Raw genomic sequence first — 21,096 nt, forward strand, 5'->3', positions numbered from 1 at the left:
ATGAGGTGGAGGGCTGTTGTAGGCTGCAAAGAGACATAGATAGGATGCAAAGCTGGGCTGAAAAATGGCAAATGGAGTTTAACCCTGATAAATGTGAGGTGATTCATTTTGGTAGGACTAATTTAAATGTGGATTACAGGGTCAAAGGTAGGGTTCTGAAGACTGTGGAGGAACAGAGAGATCTTGGGGTCCATATCCACAGATCTCTAAAGGTTGCCACTCAAGTGGATAGAGCTGTGAAGAAGGCATATAGTGTGTTAGCTTTTATTAACAGGGGGTTGGAGTTTAAGAGCCGTGGGGTTATGCTGCAACTGTACAGGACCTTGGTGAGACCGCATTTGGAATATTGCGTGCAGTTCTGGTCACCTCACTATAAGAAGGATGTGGAAGCGCTGGAAAGAGTGCAGAGGAGATTTACCAGGATGCTGCCTGGTTTGGAGTGTCAGTCTTATGAGGAAAGGTTGAGGGAGCTGGGGCTGTTCTCTCTGGAGCGGAGGAGATTGAGGGGAGACTTAATAGAGGTTTATAAAATGATGAAGGGGATAGATCGAGTGAACGTTCAAAGACTATTTCCTCGGGTGGATGGAGCTATTACAAGGGGGCATAACTATAGGGTTCATGGTGGGAGATATAGGAAGGATATCAGAGGTAGGTTCTTCACGCAGAGAGTGGTTGGGGTGTGGAATGGACTGCCTGCAGTGATAGTGGAGTCAGACACTTTAGGAACATTTAAGCGGTTATTGGATAGGCACATGGAGCACACCAGGATGGTAGGGAGTGGGATAGCTTGATCTTGGTTTCAGATGAAGGTCGGCACAACATCGTGGGCCGAAGGGCCTGTTCTGTGCTGTACTGTTCTATGTTCTATGTAAAGTGTCTGACTCCACTATCACTGCAGGCAGTCCATTCCACACCCCAACCACTCTCTGCGTAAAGAACCTACCTCTGATATCCTTCCTATATCTCCCACCACTATAGTTATGCCCCCTTGTAATAGCTCCATCCACCCGAGGAAATAGTCTTTGAACGTTCACTCTATCTATCCCCTTCATCATTTTATAAACCTCTATTAAGTCTCCCCTCAGCCTCCTCCGCTCCAGAGAGAACAGCCCTAGCTTCCTCAACCTTTCCTCATAAGACCTACCCTCCAAACCAGGCAGCATCCTGGTAAATCTCCTCTGCACTCTTTCCAGCGCTTCCACATCCTTCTTATAGGGAGGTGACCAGAACTGCACACAATATACACAAGCAGAACCCCAAAGATAATTTCTAGATTATTACTTGAGTTGCATTCAAATTGGCATAGGATAAAGACGACTGGAGTAATGAATGCATAGCGCAAAGGCTGCTGTGGAACAAGTAGGTTCTGATTAATGGGGTACTGGCACCAGTACTAGGGAAATGGGATGGTCTACACCCGAACTGTGCTGGGGCTGATGTTCTAGCGAGTCAAGTAACTGAGGAAATGGAGAAAGTTTTAAACTTTGGGGCAAAGGGATCAGATTTGGGAAGATGTGATATACCAAAGAGTAGAAACAATGCAAGAGAGGAAGGTACTTGTATGAAAACTGATAAACAGACCATGGCAAGGTGGGACAAGAGTACAAATGAAAGAGTAGATCCGCAAGTAAGGCTAGATAAAACAAAAATAATAAAAGGAAATATTAAAGGCACTATACCTAAATGGACATAGCATTTGAAACAAAACAGAAGAACTGATAGCACCAATAGCAATTTATAAGTACAATATGACAGCCATTACAGAGACATAGCTACTGGGTGACATAGATTGGGACCTGAACATTGGGGGGGTATGTGACATTTAGGAGGGACAGGAAGTTAAGAAAAGGTGGAGTGACAGCGCTGTTAATTAATGGTGGTATTAGCACATTGGAAAGGGATGAACTAAGTTCAGGAAAACAAGATGTAGATGCAGTTTGGATTGAGTTGAGAAATGAAAGGCAAGAAGCCACTTGTGGGAGTGGTATAAGGCCCCTAACTGCAATTGCATGGGAAAACAGAGTATAAACATAAGGTAATGTGGGCTTGTCAGAAAGGTGATAATCGTGGATGATTTTAATTTACATACAGATTGGAAAAATCAGGAAGGCAAAGATAGTATTGATGATGAGCTCAAGATTTTGGGATAATTTTTTTAGAACAGCCCATTCTACAGCCAACCAAAAGTCAGGCTATAGTAAATCTAGTATGGAGCAATGAAGTAGATTTAATCGATAAACTCAGTGAAGGCACCTCTAGGTAGCAGCGATCTAAATATAATTGAATTTTACTTACAGTTTGATGAAGAAAGGAGTGCACCCAAGTCTAGTATTTTAAGCTTAAATAAGGACAATTACGAGGGCATGAAAGTGGAACTAGCTAGAGTGAACTGGCAAAAGTGCTTAAATGATAGGTCAATAGAGGTTCAATGGTAGACATTTAAAGGAATATTTCAGAATACACAGAATAGAGCCATTTCAATAAAAAAGAAAAATTTCAAAGGGAGGGCCTGTCATCCATGGTTAACTAGAAAACCTGAAGACAGTAGTAAAATTATACAAAAACATATTTGTGCAAAGATGAGTGGCAGGTCAGAAAATTGGAAAGAATATAGAAAACATCAAAGGATGACAAAAAGATCAATAAGGAGAAAAAGACCAGAGCACGAGAGAAAGCTAGCTGGTAATATAAAGACGGATAACAAGAGTTTCTGTAGATATTTAAATAAGAAAAGTTAACGAGGTGAACGCTGGTCCTATAGAAAGTGTGTCTGGGGAATTGAGTGGAAAGCAGGGCTATCGCAGATGAATTAAACAGGTATTTTGCATCAGTCTTCACTGTAGAGGACATAGTAGCCTCCCAGAAATAGCTGTAAATCAGGAAATAGGAGGGAGAAGCTCCGGAAAACTATAATCACTAGGAAGTAGTATGGAGCAAATTGTTGGATCTGTGAGGTGACAAATCCCCTGGTCCGGGTGGACTTAACTCTACGGTCGTGAAAGAAGTGGCTAATGATTGATTCCGCAAGATTCGGGGAAGCTTCCATTATACTGGAAGACAGCAAAAGTAACTTATTTATTCAAAGGGAGGGAGACAGAAAGCAGGAAACTACAGGCCAGTTAGTCTAACATCTAACATGGGGATTTGTTAGAAGCCATTATTAAAGATATTATAGCAGAGCACTTGGACACATTCAAAGCACTCAGGCAGAATCAACATGGTTTTGAGCAAAGGGAAATCATGTTTACCCAATTTATTAGAGTTCTTTGAAGGAATCACATCTGCTGTGGATAAAGGGGAACCGATGGATGTACTGTACTTAGATTTCCAGAAGGAATTTGATAAGGTGCCACATCAAAGATTATTGCAGAAAATGAAGGCTCATGGTGAGGGGGTAACATATTGGCTTGAATTGAAGATTGGCTGACTAACAGAAAACAATTGGCATAAATGGGTCTGTTTCTGGTTGGCAGGATGTAACGAGTAGTATGCCTCAGGGATCTTTACAATTCATATAAATGACTTGGATGAAGAACCTGGCAGTACAATTGCAAAGTTTGCTGATGACCCAAACATAGGTAGGAAAATAAATTGCGAAGAGGACGTAAGGAAGCTACAAGGGACATATTGGGTTAAGTGGAAGGGCAAAAGTCTTGTAATTGGAGTATAATGTGGGCAAATGTGAGACTGTTCATTTTGGCAAGAAAATAAAAAAGTTTATTATCTACATGCAGAGCCCTGAGGGGAATAGCGATCTCGGTGTCCTTGTGCCTGAATCACAAAAGGTACAGTTAAGAAAGCTAATAGAATGTTTTTGTTTATTGTGAGTGGAATTGCTTACAAAAGTAGGGAGTTTATGCTTCAGTTGTACAAGGCATTGGTGAGACAACTTCTGGAATATTCCGTACAGTACTGGTCACTTTATTTATGAAAAGATGTAAATGCGTTAGAAGTAGTTCAGAGAAATTTTACAAAACTACTACCAGAAATGGGCGGTTGCCTTATGAGGAAAGGTTGGAGAGGTTAGGTTTGTATCCACTAGAGTTTAAAAGAATGAGAGGTGACTTGTTCAAATCCTTTAAGATCCTGAGGGATATTGACAGGGTGGATGTGGAAAGGATGTTCCCTCTTGCAGATTTCAGTTTTAATGACACCATGCATGTTCAAATAGATGGTGCTGTCATCTAGCCCAGCTCTCGCAAACATCTTTGTTGGGTTCCACAGGGACAAGTCCACGGGGACAAATAGAATTACACCAAATTTCCCACCTCTCTTGCATATTTCCAATAGGTGGAAGATATGTTTGTATATTTCAGTCGACAGCAGCATGTAATAGTTTCTTTACATGTCTTAATGAGCTCCATTCTGTAGGTATGGAGCAGTCTTTGAAATGGAGCAGTCAAATGAACTTCCCTTCCTTGATGTACCAGCTGAGAAATTTGCCAGGGGTTTTTCTGCCACAGTCTGGCTCAAGTCTACCTTCACTGGTCAATACATTGGGATTCTTACAGTTCCACACACTATAAGATTGGTCTCATCAGCAACCTTGTAAGTAGGGCCTTGAGCCATTTGCTCACCATACAAGCTTGATGCTGAAATAGGGCACATTAAAGGTATCCTGTGGGATAATGGCAACCCTGATCAGATCACTGTGCTGCATAACAGGCATACTCATGAATGTGCCGAAGGCTGTCACTTTTGACACTGCCCAATCTACCTCAGATTAGCCTAGGAGGGCAATGTATCTCAAAAATTACAGCAACAGGTGAAGCTAGCTGATTTAAGTTGCTACTAGGCAGCTATAACACTTGTGGCATTCACCATTGACAGGATGTTGCTGTCAAGTCCAAAAGACGCCTACTAATCACACAAATGAGTAATGTGGGATATGAATTTCAGTGCCATTGTGATGCTAAGTACGTTGGCTATACATTAAAAAGGCTGGCAGATCATAGCAAACAGCATATCTCATTCGCTGTTTGCAACAGGCAAGGTACAGGCTGTACTAGCCTGTTGTTTGCAAAACTCAGAACACAGTGTTAGTCGTGGATTCTGCAATTATTTCCTAAATAGTTCCCAGTGTGCTAAGAATTATGCTGACAACCAATTTAAGACTGTCAGCCAGATGTGCAGTGTGGCTCATTTGCATGTACAAAGAACAATACAGCACAGGAACAGGCCCTTCGGCCCTCCAAGCCTGCACCGATCATGTGTTGCTAATTAGACCATCCGTTTGTATCCCTCTATTCCCAGTCTGTTCATGTGGCTATCTAGATAAGTCTTAAATGATCCTAGCGTGTCTGCCTCAACCACCTTGCTTGGCAGTGCATTCCAGGCCCCCACCACCCTCTGTGTAAAATACGTCTCCCGCATATCTGTATTGAACCTTGCCCCCCTTACCTTGAACTTGTGACCCCTTGTGTTTGTCATTTCTCACCTGGGAAAAAGCTTCCAACTGTTCACCCTATCTATGCCCTTCATAATTTTATAAACTTCTATTAGGTCGCCCCTCAACCACCGTCTTTCCAGGGAGAACAACCCTAGTTTACTCAATCTCACCTCATAGCTAATACCCTCCATACCAGGCAACATCCTGGTAAACCTTTTCTGCACTGTCTCCAAAGCCTCCACGTCCTTCTGGTAGTGTGGCGACCAGAACTGAACGCAGTATTCCAACGTTCTATATAACTGCAACATCATATGCCAACTTTTATAGGGTGGATAGTGAGAGCCTTTTTCCTCGGATGGTGATGGCTAACATGAGGGGACATAGCTTTAAATTGAGGGGTGAGAGATATAGGACAGACGTTAGAGGTAGGTTCTTTACTCAGAGAGTAGTAAGGGCGTGGAATGCCCTGCCTGCAGCAGTAGTGGATTCGTCAACATTAAGAGCATTCAAATGGTCATTGGATAAACGTATGGATGATATTGGAATAGTGTAGATTAGAGGGGCTTTAGATTGGTTTCACTGGTCGGCACAACATCGTGGGCTGAAGGGCCTGTACTGCGCTGTAATGTTCTATGTTCTATGCCATATGCCTTCTTCACCACCTTTTCCACCTGTGCTGCCACCTTGAAGGACCTGTGGACTCGCACACCCAGACCCCTCTGTGTGTCTATACTCCTGAAGGTTCTGCCATTTATTGTATAGCTCCCCCCTGCATTAGACCTACCAAAATGCATCACTTCGCATTTATCTGGATTAAATTCCATCTGCCATTTCTCCACCCAATTTTCAAGCCAATCTATATCCTGCTGTATTCTCTGACAATGTTCATCACTATCCGCAACTCAGGAGAACAGTGACCACGACACCACACAACCCTGCCACAGCAACCTCTGCAAGACGTGCCGGATCATCGACACGGATGCCATCATCTCACGTGAGAACACCATCTACCAGGTACACGGTATCGACTCTTGCAAAGAACAAAGAACAGTACAGCACAGGAAACAGACCCTTCGGCCCTCCAAGCCTGTGCCGCTCCTTGGTCCAACTAGACCAATCATTTGTATCCCTCCATTCCCAGGCTGCTCATGTGACTATCCAGGTAAGTCTTAAACGATGTCAGCGTGCCTGCCTCCACCACCCTACTTGGCAGCGCATTCCAGGCCCCCACCACCCTCTGTGTAAAAAACATCCCTCTGATATCTGAGTTATACTTCGCCCCTCTCACCTTGAGCCCGTGACTCCTCGTGATCGTCACCTCCGACCTGGGAAAAAGCTTCCCACTGTTCACCCTATCTATCCCCTTCATAATCCTGTACACCTCTATTAGATCTCCCCTCATTCTCCGTCTTTCCAGGGAGAACAGCCCCAGTTTACCCAATCTCTCCTCATAGCTAAGACCCTCCATACCAGGCAACATCCTGGTAAACCTTCTCTGCACTCTCTCTAACGCCTCCACGTCCTTCTGGTAGTGCGGCGACCAGAACTGGATGCAGTACTCCAAATGTGGCCTAACCAGCGTTCTATACAGCTGCATCATCAGACTCCAGCTTTTATACTCTATACATCGTCCTATAAAGGCAAGCATACCATATGCCTTCTTCACCACCTTCTCCACCTGTGTTGCCACCTTCAAGGATTTGTGGACTTGCACACCTAGGTCCCTCTGTGTTTCTATACTCCTGATGACTCTGCCATTTATTGTATAACTCCTCCCTACATTATTTCTTCCAAAATGCATCACTTCGCATTTATCCGGATTAAACTCCATCTGCCACCTCTCCGCCCAATTTTCCAGCCTATCTATATCCTGCTGTATTGCCCGACAATGTTCTTCGCTATCCGCAAGTCCAGCCATCTTCGTGTCATCCACAAACTTGCTGATTACACCAGTTACACCTTCTTCCAAATCATTTATATATATCACAAATAGCAGAGGTCCCAGTACAGAGCCCTGCGGAACACCACTGGTCACAGATCTCCAGCCGGAAAAATACCCTTCGACCACTACCCTCTGTCTCCTATGGCCAAGCCAGTTCTCCACCCATCTAGCCACTTCTCCTTGTATCCCATGAGCCTTAACCTTCTTAACCAACCTGCCATGTGGGACTTTGTCAAATGCCTTACTGAAATCCATATAGACGACATCCACGGCCCTTCCTTCATCAACCGTTTATGTCACTTCCTCAAAAAACTCCACCAAATTTGTAAGACACGACCTCCCTCTTACAAAACCATGCTGTCTGTCACTAATGAGATTGTTCCGTTCTAAATGCACATACATCCTGTCTCTAAGAATCCTCTCCAACAACTTCCCTACCACGGACGTCAAGCTCACCGGCCTATAATTTCCTGGGTTATCCCTGCTACCCTTCTTAAACAACGGTACCACATTTGCTATCCTCCAATCCTCAGGGACCTCACCCGTGTCCAAAGAAGCGACAAAGATTTCCGTCAGAGGCCCAGCAATTTCATCTCTCGTCTCCCTGAGCAGTCGAGGATAGATGCCATCAGGCCCTGGGGCTTTGTCAGTTTTAATGTTCCCTAAAAAACCTAACACTTCCTCTCTTGTAATGGAGATTTTCTCTAACGGGTCAACACCTCCCTCCGAGACACTCCCAGTTAACACGCCCATCTCCTTCGTGAATACCGATGCAAAGTATTCATTTGGGATCTCCCCTATTCCCTTGGGTTCTAAGCATAATTCCCCTCCTTTGTCCCTGAGAGGTCCGATTTTCTCCCTGACAACTCTTTTGTTCCTAACAACTCGGCCAACATTGTCTACCTGATACGCTGCAGGAAAGGATGTCCCGAGGCATGGTACATTGGGGAAACCATGCAGACGCTACGACATCGGATGAATGAACACCGCTCGACAATCACCAGGCAAGACTGTTCTCTTCCTGTGGGGGAGCACTTCAGCAGTCACGGGCATTCAGCCTTGGATCTTCAGGTAAGCGTTCTCCAAGGCGGCCTTCATGACACACGACAGCGCAGAGTAGAAACTGATAGCCAAGTTCCGCACACATGAGGACGACCTAGACCGGGATGTTGGATTTATGTCACATTATCAGTAACCCCCACAGCTTGCCTCCTGGACTTGCAGAATCTCACTAGCTGTTCTGTCTGGAGACAATACACATCTCTTTAACCTGTGTTTAATGCTCCCTCCACCCACATTGTCTGTACCTTTAAGACCTGGCTGGTTGTAGGGATTCGCATTCTAATCAGTATTCTGTAACTTGATTTTGTGTGTCTGTGTACTGTTTGAGAGCACATTTCCACTCCATCTGACGAAGGAGCAGCGCTCCGAAAGCTTATGGTATTTGCTACCAAATAAACCTGTTGGACTTTAACCTGGTGTTGTGAGACTTCTTATTCTATGGCCAAGCCAGTTCTGTACCCATCTAGCTAGTTCACTGGAACTGGAAGCTACATATATTCATACACAAAGCCCTGTTCTTTGAAGACAGAAAGGACATGTACATACACTGCGCTTGTTTGCTGAACAAAATAAGTTACAGCCATTTGCTGATTCATTCCCCAAGGTAGTGCCTTGACCAATCAGGGACAAGTTACCTGGTTTAAATTTCAAACAATGCGTGGCTGTCACCATCAACTGGTGCATTCTCCATGGCAATGCCTCTACCAGAGTCCACTTGCCAACCAGTCAGAATTTCCTTCTCAAAAGATACAACATGTTGGTTTCCCCTTATACTGGAGTTCTTGCAAAGTGTCCTGATGAGTGCAAGATGAAAAGCTTTGACATGTCTCGTTTTCAGCAATACTAAAATTCTGTACTGACAATTGATTAAATGAGAAGTATTAATTACTGCCAATCAACATCCTGGCACTGAAAATTATTACCAGCATGAGAATGCATTCTTTCAGGTATTTTAACTGTCGTTGGTGATGCTGAAAATGTAAATTTTTTTAAAATCACGCTTTCGAGCTCTTTCTATTCGTCAATGTGACATTATCAGCTCACACTTTCAACAACTTGTCACGCAAAATATTAAAGAACAAAAACCTGGAAGGGCACGTTAGCTATTGGCAAATATTGTTACTTGGCTTGCTCCAGCAAAACATGAGCCACTGATTTCCACATTTAAAAAGTATTTTAGCATCTGTGCTGTAATGGCTTTATAACTCCAGCAGATGGAGGCAATTTTCTGAATTTGTGCTGTGCAGCAAACAGACTTATTTGTGCTTCTTTTTCAATCGTAATGGAAAGAGAATTTGTGAGACACTCTCCCGATTTCAAAATGAGACGCATTTTGGTAGATCGAATCGGGGCAGAACCTACTCAGTTAATGGTAGAGCATTGGGGAGAGTTATAGAACATCATGGGACATCTTGTTGAAGTTGCACAAGACATTGGTAAGGCCACACTTGGAATACTGTGTACAGTTCTGGTCACTATTATAGAAAGGATATTATTAAACTAGAAAGAGTGCAGAAAAGATTTACTAGGATGCTACCGGGACTTGATGGTTTGAGTTATAAGGAGAGGCTGAATAGACTGGGACTTTTTTCTCTGGAGGCTGAGGGGCGATCTTACAGAGATCTATAAAATAATGAGGGGGCATAGATCAACTAGATAGTCAATATCTTTTCCTAAATGTAGGGGAGTCTAAAACTAGAGGGCATTGGTTGAAGGTGAGAGGGGAAAGATACAAAAGTGTCCAGAGGGGCAATTTTTTCACACAGAGGGTAGTGAGTGTCTGGAACAAGCTGCCAGAGGTAGTCGTAGAGGCGGGTACAATTTTGTCTTTTAAAAAGCGATGAGACAGTTACATGGGTAAGATGGGTATAGAGGGATATGGGCCAACTGCAGGCAAGTGGGATGAGCTTCGGGGTTTAAAAAAAAGGCAGCATGGACAAGTTGGGCCGAAGGGCCTGTTTCCATGCTGTAAACCTCTATGGCTCTATGTCTCTATAACTCTAAGGTAATCAACATTTTTGATTAACCACTATCACCCGTTCCCTGAAGCAGTATTTATTCATTTATGTAATTTCAGGATTAGACAAATAAATTTTAAACATCGAAAAATGACATCAACTCTTCTACATTTCCGAATCAATTTTGATCCAATGTATGAAACAGCTTCATGCCCACAGTGAACTTTAAAACACAATGCTTATTCGATATTAATGTTTGAATGTCATTATTTAAATTATTGAATGAAATATTAATTTGAACTCATTTCACGTGCGACTGGTTGGATGGTTCACTCACAGTAGGGCGAGGGAAGACAGGAAGATGCAAATCCAGACAAAGTAACCATGCCTTGCCATTGTTTCCCAATTTTAGTACATCTTCAACCAAAATTCTTATGTCTTTAATAACTATTAATGAAGCAATTCAGTTGCCTTTACAGAAATCTTTATTTTTCATTTATATTTCCTGTCCTGACCTTCCTTGTGGGGCTGCCTATATCTGCCTCTCTCTGTCTCTGCCCTTCTCCTCCCACCGTCTCCACCTCTCTGTCCCTGCCTCCATCACCCCCACCTCCCTCCCCTCTCTCCTCCTCCTCCCTCTCCCGTCCATCCCACTCTGTCTCTCCCCCACCTTTTCCCTCCCACTCTCCTCCTCACACTTTCTCCTCTGTTACCCTCAGTGACTGCCTAGTTTGCCTGGCGGTTGCACTGGCCCTGGCTGTTCTGGCTGAGATTAGTCAATTCAGAAACAAACCAACCGTCTGACCAGCATAAGTTAATATTAACAGAATATTTTCACAACTTTTATGGATTGATTTAGTAACATTGAAGTTGTTGTACCATTCCAAAGACAGCACACAGTCTGATACGTACAGAAACCTAAATAGAAACTGCCTGGAACACTCAGCAGTCAGGTAGCATTTGTTGAAAGAATAAGAGCAAGACTGACTTTTCAATAATAGAACTTGAACAGCACTGTAAGACATTACAGGTGAACAGCTCATAAAGAACAGGATGAGGGAATGAGATGTTGCGGGGAGGGCTGAGGGAAGGAAGACTAAATAAGAAGAATGACTTGCTGAAGTGATTAGGTGACAAAGGAGATGGTTTGACAAGGAAGTATCATAGAATCCCTACAGTGCAGAAGAGGACATTCGGCCCATTGAGCCTGCACTAACCCAGGCCCTATCCCTACGTATTTACCCTGCTAAGCACCCTGACACTAAATGGCAATTTACTTTAGGCAATCAACCTAACCTGCACATCTTTGGACTGTGGGAGGAAACCGGAGCACCCGGAAGAAACCCATGCAAACACGAGGAGAACGTGCAAACTCCACACAGACAGTTACCCAAACCGGGAATTGAACCCAGGTCCCTGGTGCTGTGAGGCATCAATGCTGTACTGCCCCAGCCTAACAGAAATGGGATTAGCACAAAATGGAAGGAGGCATGAAGAGAATAAGTGAAATAAATATTTGAGAAACAATTTGCATTTATATAACTAGAACAGACGACACCAGAAAAACTCAGCAGGTCTGACAGCATCTGAAGGAGAGCAAGCAGAGTTAATGTTTCGAGTACTTTTGGATCTTTGTCAGAGCTGAAGGGAGAATGTGTTAGATTTTAAAGTGTAGCTGTGAGAGATTGCAACAAAATATTGTAATTTTAAGAACAAAAGACAGATGGACTGGAGTGGGAGCGGGAGGGGGCTTGCACTGAATCATAGAATCATAGAATCTTACAGTGCAGAAGGAGGCCATTCGGCCCATCGAGTCTGCACCGACCACAATCCCACCCAGGCCCTACCCCCACATATTTACCCGCTAATCCCTCTAACCTACGCATCTCAGGACTCTAAGGGCAATTTTTAACCTGGCCAATCAACCTAACCCACACATCTTTGGACTGTGGGAGGAAACCGGAGCACCCGGAGGAAACCCACGCAGACACAAGAAGAATGTGCAAACTCCACACAGACAGTGACCCAAGCCGGGAATCGAACCCGGGAACCTGGAGCTGTGAAGCAGCAGTGCTAACCACTGTGCTACCGTGCCGTGAAGCAATACATGTATGAGCTATTTAAAAATAGGTGGGGGAGGGGGGCTATGCTCTCAGCTCCACTTTAAAATCCTAACCCAAAAACTGCCAAGCACCAACCCAGTCCTGTCAAACCATTTCCTGTTTGTCACCTGATCACTTCATCCCCGTAAGGTGCGTCCACTTATTTTAGCAGCACCTACTGTCAAGAGAGAAAATGAGTAAAGGTATTAAAATTGTTGGTCAACATTAAGGATAAATGGATAAACGATGCCTTGTGGCAACGTGAGCTGCTTTCCTTCAGTTTCACTCAGAGTGGGACGGAGAACGAAAGTGGACTGACATGGTGCTGAAGATTTCACTTGCAGACAGAGTGGAGGCGTTGATCAAAGCAATCAGTTTAGATTCACCAAGCATGCCATCACATGAAATATAATTCCAAGATGGCATAAAACACATTTACGAATAATTTATTTTGAGCTTTGCTGGGGCAATGTAGAATGCAATGACTCCAAGGTGAACTCTGCGCACGGCTTGAAACAAACATGCTCTTGGCTGAGAATATTCCAGTTGCAGCTGGGCAATGTAAAGTAGGGAATATCTACACCTACACTCCACAAACTGCAGGGATCAAGGCCCAGCTCACCATCACCTTAAGGGCAATTAGAGATTGACAATAAAAACGCTGCAAGTGCCAGTGACATCCACATCCCTTGAATTAATTTTAAAAATGCATTGCTGAGCCAGAACCAATACCGCAGCTGTCACTCTTAGACCGATAGCTACCGCATAAATGTACCCAAGAATGTTACTGTCAAGAGAAAGAAGCAGAATAATAACTCACATTCTACATTCTGTTCTGTTCTTTGTCTCTGGTGACAGGTTGGAATGTGGAATGTCATCTCAGAATGCTGTGTGTTCTGATTCTTTCTGTTGACTAAGTATTTAGAATTTAATTAATCTCGACAAGGATTTTCACCAGAAATGACTGACTGACTCTTGGCCACCCATTGTGAATGCTACCATTTTACCCAAGCCATCTGCTTTATCAGCTTGAATTTAGATTTGACTGTGGCCAGGATCTTTAGATTTCTGCAGCACTCCTCAGGTCAAATTACTGTGGCAATCCCAGGGAAATTTCACAACACTAAGATATCGATTCTGAGGTAGGTTTTTGTAAGAGTTGGATGGACCCCTTTTGGGATTCACCCCATTGCCAACCCTCCGCCGCACGCCGCACCCCCCACCACCCCCCCCGCCCCCAATGCCGATGTAATCTGGTTCATGCCCAGCAAGGACATGAACCAGATCATCATATTTAAATCCAGATTTAAATATACAGGGTCAGTTTAAAGCCAGATCCACCCAGTTCCTGGGATTCAACGACCCTCCGATGCAATAGGAACCCAGGAACTATAATTCCGGTCACACCAACAGAACAGAGCCACCAAATGTGGCACAGCACAATGGTATACAATCATGAAGGAGTTGCCCTGGAGTCCTCAACATCGACTCTGGATCTTATGAAGTCTCATGGCATAAGGTCAAACCTGGGCATGGAAACTTGCTGATTACCACCAGCAATGTCCCCCCGCTGATTAATCAGTATACCTCCATGTTGAACACCACTTGTAGGAAGCATTGAGGGTGGCAAGGTGTACTCTGAGTTGGTAACTTCAATGTCCATCACCAAAAGTGGCTCAATAGCACCACTACTAACCAAGCCCTAAAGGATCAGTTGCCAGACTGAGTCTGCGGCAGGTAGTGTGTGTAAGAACAAGATGAAAAACATACTTGACCTTGTCCTCACGAATCTACCTCTCGCAGATGCATCTGTCCATGACAGTATTGGTAGGATTGACCACCGCACAGTCCTTGTGGAGACGAAATCCCATCTTTACAACAAGGAAACCATCCATCGCAATATATGACAACACCACCGTGCTGAAAGGGATAGACTTTGAAAAGATCTATGCATGTTCAGTGTTACTGGACATACCCAAGGATGGTGATGCTGGTATCTGGAACATTATCTGTAAGCTGTGATTCAGTGAATATGACTATGTCAGGCAGTTGCTTGACTAGTCTGTGAGACAACTCTCCTAATTTTGGCACAATCCCCTAGATATTAGTAAGAAAGACTTTGCAGGGGCAACAGGGCTGAATTTGCGGTTGTCATTTCCGGTGCCAAGCTCGATGATGAGTGCTCTTTCTGTTTTCTTCCTGTGTTTTCAGGTTTCTTCCTGTTTGTAGACATTGTAGCAGTTTTGATGCAAAGCCATTTCAGAATTCAAAACTGGGCATCCATGCGACGCTATGGGCCATCAGCAGCAGCAGAAATATATGTGTACAATCGAACACATCATGGTCTGGCATAGCCCCAATCTACCAGTACCATCAAGCCAAGGGATCTACCCTGGTTCAATGCAGAGTGCAGGTGGGCATGCTGGGATCAGACATCCCTAAAATGAGTTGCCAACCTGGTGATGCTACAACACAGGACTACACAGGCATGACTAATATCAGAATCAGTAACTGATAGAAATAAGTGATCCCACAACCAACAGATCAAAGCTCTGCTGCCCTGCCGTATCCAGTCGTGAATGGTGATGGACAATTAAAAACTAATTGGAGGATGAAGCTTCACAAATTTTGCCATCCTCATTGATGGGGGGATCCCAGCGCCTCAGTGCTAAAGATAAGGCTGGAGCATTTGCAACAATCTTCAGCCAGAGGTGCTGAGTGGATGATCCATCTTAGCCTACTCCGGAAATCCCCAGCATCACAGATGTCAGTCTTCAGCCAATTCAATGCGCTCCACATGATATCAAAAAACATCTGAAGGCGCAGGATACTGCAAAAGCTATGGTTCTGACAATATGCCAATAGTACTGAAGACTTGTGCTCCAGAACCAGCTGTTCCATTAGCTAAGCTGTCCCAGTACAGCAACAACACTGGCATCTTGCCAGAAATGTGCAAAAAGTACACAAAAAGCAAGACACATCCAACTTGACAAATTTGTGCACCATCTGCCTACTCTCAATTATTAGCGTTGGAAGGATTGATGATGCAATAAAGCAGCACATAGTCAGCAATAACCTGCTCACTGACACTCGGTTTGGGTTCTGCCTGGGTCACTCAGCTGGAGATATTTGAGATGGTCATCTTATGTTACAGCACATTAAACCATTAGCAAGTAACTAAATACTGAAAAACTATACTGGCTGCGCACACCAACAATAAATAACAGCAATCCCTACATGGTGCAACAGTGGTGAATTAAATGTGCAACATAGTTGTCCATTTTCAAAAGACAAGATTAATAAATAAAACTAAGGGCACAGAAAGACACATGGCAGCAGGACGCTGTTGCTATAACGGAAACCTGACTACAGGAGGGGCAAAATTGGCAGCTCAATATCCCTGGATATACAGTTTTCAAGTAGAATACAGTGGATGATTGGGGGGGGGGGGATTAAAGGTTAAAGAATCAATTGCAGTTGTGAGAAGAAAGGACATACTAAACAGGTTAACAAATGAGATTTTATGGGTTCAGCCTAGAATTAAAAAGGGGCATATTACAGACACCCAACTAGTGAGAGGGAAATAGGAGAACATGCATGTAGACAAATTTCTGCCTGTAGGGATAAGGGGGCAATAATAGTAGGAGACTTTAACTATCCCTTTATCAACTGGATTTTAAACAAGGGGTATTGATGGTGAAAAAAATCATACATGACAAGCCCAATGAGAGGGAGACACAATTCTGGATTTAGTCTTGGAAAATGAAGTGGGCAAGTGGGTGAAGTGACAGTGGGCGACCATATCAGGGGTAGTGGTCACAATTCGGTTGGATTTTGTCTTATTATGGAAAAGGACAGGGATAAATCAGGAGTAAAAGATTTAAATGTGGGGGTGTGTGAAATTATACAAAACTGAGAAATGATTTGGATGAGGTAGACTGGACAACAGTATTAAAGGATAAATCAGTGATAAACCAGCAGGAAGCCCTAATAACTGAGATCCTTTTGGAGTGCCCCCTCCAAAATTAAGAATGGTACTACCAAATCTAGACCCCCATAGTTGTCTAGAAAAATACAGGGGAAGATTAAACAGAAAAAGAAAGCTTTTGATAGTCACAAAAAACACAGCACTGCAGATAGCCTAGAGAAGTATTGAAAGTACAGGGATCAAGTGAATAGAAGAAATAAGGAAGTCAAAGGGAAAGCATGAAAAAATAGTAGCAAGCAAGATCAAGGAAAACCCAAAGATGTTTTACTAGTATATAAAAAGCAAAAGAAAAGTTTAGGAAAAAGTGGGACCTATCAGAGATAGAGGAAACTTATGTGCAGATGCAGAGAATAAGGGAAGAGTTTTTAAAAAAATTTTATGTCTCCATATTCACAAAGGTAAGGGACAATGCAGATATAGTAATCCAAGAGGAACAGTGTGAAATATTGGATAAAATATTCATAACAGAAAAGAAAGTGTTAGAGGAGTTGGAATCCTTGGAAGTAGATGTTGCCAGGGCCGGATAGATTGTTCCCTAGGATGTTGAAGGTGGTCAGGGAGGAAATAACAGATGCTCTTAAGATTATTTTCCAATCTTCACTAGACACAAGAGAGGACTGGAAGAATGCAAATGTGGTTCCATTGTTTAAAAAGGGTACAAAGTAAAAGATAAACAATTATAGGTCAGTTAGTCTTACTTTGGTGGTGGGCAAATTGTTGGAATCAATCCTGAGAGACTATCACTTAGAAAGGTACGGACCAGTCAGGGGCAGTCATGACTTTGTTAAGGAAAGGTTAAGCCTTACAAATTTGATTGAATTCTTTGGAGGAAGAAGTGACAAAGAGGATCGATGAGGGTAGTGGAGTGGATGTTGTTTACCTGGATTTTAATAAGGCATTTGACAAGGTCCAACATGGCAGACTGGTCAAAAAGGTCAAAGCTTATGGGATACAGGGTAATGTGGCAAATTGGATTCAAAGTTGGCTTAGTAACAGGAAATAAAGGGTAATGGTTGGTGGCTGCCCTCACGAATGGAAAGGTGTTCCAAGTGATTTTCTACAGGGCTTGGTGTCGGGAACCTTGCATATATTTTACATATTAATGATTTGGACTTGACCGTGAGGGGCACGATTGGGAAATTTGCATTTGACACAAAAATTGGCCATGTAGTGGATAGTGTCGAGGATAGCTGTAAACTCCAAAATGATATAGATGGATTGGAGGCGTGGACAGGTAAGTGGCAGATCATAGAATCCTACGGTGCAGAAGGAGGTCATTCAGCCCATCAAGTCTGCACTGACCACAATCCCACCCAGGTCCTATCCCCACAACCCCATGCATTTACCCTGCTAATCCCCGACACTAAGGGGCAATTTAGGATGGCCAAACCACCTAACCCGCACATCTTTGGACTCTGGGAGGAAACCGCGGCATCCGAAGGAAACTCACGCAGACATGGGGAGAATGTGCAAACTCCACACAGGCAGTGACCCAAGCAGGGAATCAAACCTGGGTCCTTGGCACTGTGAGGCAGCAGTGGTAACCACTGTGCCACCCAATGGAATTCAACTCTGATAAGTGTGAGGTAATGCATATGGGGAGGTCTAGCAGTAAAAGGGAACACAGAATAAATGAGAATATACTGAGAGTGGTCGATGAAGTGAGAGATTTCATGTGCAAGTGCACAGGTCCCTATAGGTAGAGCAGTGCAGGTAAATAAGGTTGTAAATAAGGCATATGCAATGCTCTCCTTCATTGACAGAGGTACAGAATACAAGTAGGGATAAAATGATGGAACTGTGTACGACACTGGCAAGGCCATAACTGGAGTATTGTGCGTAGTTATGGTCACCACATTACAGGAAGGACGTAATTGCTCTGGAGTGCAGAGAAGATTCACTAGAATGCTGCCATGGCTGGAGGATTGTAGCTATGAGGAGAAATTAGAGGGGTTGGAATTATTTTGCTTGGAACAGAGAAGGCTGAGGGGTGACATGATTGAGGTATCCAAAATTGTGAGGGGAAGAGATAGCGTAGACAGGAGGAACCTATTTCCCTTGGCAGAGAGTTCAAAAACCAGGGGTCATAGATTCAAACCAAGTGGCAGAAGGATTACACAGAATATGAGGAAAATTCTTTTTACGCAGTAGGTCATGGGTGCCTGGAATTCACTGCCTGAGTTGATGGTGGAGGCAGAGGCTCTAAACTCTTTTAAAAAGTACCTGGATCTGCTATAAGTGCTATAAGCTACAGGACTATGTATGGGCTGTGTGCAGGAAAATGTGATTAGAAAGGACAGCCTTTGAGTCAGCATGGACAAGATGGACTGAATGGCCCCCTTCTGTGCTATATAATTTCTATGGCTCTAAATAGAATGGAGGTTACTCAAATTTTAGGCGAATAAATTAACATGACTCTCCTCAAAAAAAAACCGGAATATGCTGGAAAATTATAGGTCAATTAATATTAATTGTACTCTAATATAGTCTGAGGAAAGAACTATAAGGAACATCAGTTAATCAGAGTTGGTCACCAGAGGTTTGTAAAAAGCAAGTAGTTGTGCTTTTTCAAACTTATAAATTGTTTTTTGAAGAAGTGAGAGAGGATAAACATAGGAAATCAATGGATATGTTTAATTTTGAAAAAATATTTGACGGGATGCCATTTAATCCTGTTTTGCTCTGGAGTTACTTAACACATCACTCAATTACTGATGTGTACATGGGCATGTGCACGTATTCAGGATACATTATTATTCATCCGACAATGTTACGATACAATTCTTCAATTATTTATCTCCAGAATGCAAACAAAATTCCAACAGTGCATTTTCTCTGTAATGTTATTCACTGGAAAATTTTCGAAGAGTAGATGTTAATACAGTCATGTATTAGATATCAATGGAGCATATCTACTTCTTAAAGTTGTATGGTTCATTAACTCTGGAGATTGAATGTGGAATTTTTGCTCAAACGTAAAGCCAATTCTTAAAATATTTAAAGACAGGAGCATATCCATATCAGGGGAAAACATCTAAATGGTGAAAATTAACTTTTTGAATCTCAGCTCTGAATACTTACTCTGGTATTAAAGGGGATTAAGGAGGCATTCCTGATAACAGACTGAATTGTACTGAGCCTCAAAATCCAACAACATTCCCCTTGTAAAAATATAGTTTCGTATCACTAACTTTTCTCGAATTGTTGAAAGAAATTTGAGACGGTTATTTCATGTTACAGCACATTAAAGCATTAGCAAGTAATTAAATACTGAAGAACTGCACTGGTCGCACGGATCCAACTGTAAATAACAGCAGTCCCTACATTGTGCAACAGTAGTCAATTAAATGTACAACATTGTTGTCCACTTTCAAAAACAAAAGATGAATAAATAAAATATTTCATATAATCGTTGTCCTGACAAAGAAGCCATATGCAGAAAGTTTGATTCTAAAAATAAGTTCAGAAATGGCTGTGAACCAACACTGACCTTTGCCTCTGGGTCACTGTTGATAGTACAGGAACCATCTTCCTCGGACTGTGGTACTGTTCTGTGGAGGCAATTGGGAGCATTAGTACTTAAACAGAAAACAATGCAAAAGGAAGATATCAGTGCACTGTAAATTTCAATAGACCAATACTTTTAAAATATTGCCCCTCACCTCAATTTTAGAGAAGCATAGCGCAGAGTTGCTCCCTCAAACTCTTTCAGACTTGGGTCTGGGTTCACAGTGGCAGCATGGAGATCCTATGACAAGAGAATTCCCTCTTAATTTTAAAGAAAAGTCAAATAAAAATCTGCACCATTTGAAAATCATTACAAAATTTTTTAAATGCCGGGCTCAGTTACATACTCACTGAGGTCAAGTTATTAGCATTGGGGAATGGAACCCTTCTCGCAATTTTGACATTCAAAGACAGCATCATGAATGAACAGGCACGGCACATATTAAAAAGGAACAAACTTGAGAACAGCTTATTTTACTAAACCAGGAATATTCTTTTCTGTTTTCCACATTAGTCATCTTTCTGGCCTCTCTGAATGAGATTGCCAAATTAGGGCCATATAATTGAGAGTTCTTCGCTATGGGCTCATGGTTACTGAGCACATACATAGCCTTGTAATCAGCAACGATAGGAGACCTTCAACTGTAACAAGGGTATTAATTGGATTCCAACTTGAATCACAGTAATGAATGGGTAGTCTAATAACCTACTGCGCTACCCACTGTTGCAAATCTTATTATATATTCTTACAAGTTCCCAACGTAAAATGAAAAGGCTCTACTTCATTATGTGGTTTTCACAGGAAAAATGGACCTAGTCACATAAGAGTGCTAAATGGAGAATTGGACAATCTAAACTAGCTTCGGGTGGTGATGAATCTACAAGGCAAGGCTGCTCACAACTTTGGCATTAATTGGCAAATCTCACTCAGGGAGGCCTCAAGGCTGGAAAATGTGAGAAACAGGACAATTCACGCTGATGCAGTTGGGATATTCTTCCTCAGCTTTAGTTAATTCACCCTGCTGAGACAGATGTAGTGTTTTTTTTCCAAACCAAGTATGCGAGTGTATAGATTAATTCTGAACAATTGAGGGTTAGGAAGGAGGCATAGATTAACTACTTAGACAGCAGAGGAGTGCAGGATAAGA

At 42.8% G+C, this 21,096-nt stretch overlaps 1 protein-coding gene across 8 annotated transcripts in view; it reads right to left on the bottom strand.

The window, feature by feature from the left end:
• LOC144495888 (amyloid beta precursor protein binding family B member 2-like) overlaps window positions 1-21,096 on the bottom strand; it is a 330,576-nt gene that overhangs the window by 121,878 nt on the left and 187,602 nt on the right. For all 8 annotated transcript variants that reach the window (XM_078216666.1, XM_078216713.1, XM_078216657.1 and 5 more), the window contains 2 exons: window positions 20,104-20,189; window positions 19,932-19,992 (listed from right to left, as the gene is read on the bottom strand). In XM_078216666.1, the coding sequence (XP_078072792.1) occupies window positions 19,932-19,992; window positions 20,104-20,189 (147 nt within the window). The remainder of the gene's footprint in view (window positions 1-19,931; window positions 19,993-20,103; window positions 20,190-21,096) is intronic.

The sequence above is a fragment of the Mustelus asterias genome, chromosome 1 (genome assembly GCF_964213995.1).
Source record: "Mustelus asterias chromosome 1, sMusAst1.hap1.1, whole genome shotgun sequence".
Classification (NCBI taxonomy): Eukaryota; Metazoa; Chordata; class Chondrichthyes; order Carcharhiniformes; family Triakidae; genus Mustelus; species Mustelus asterias.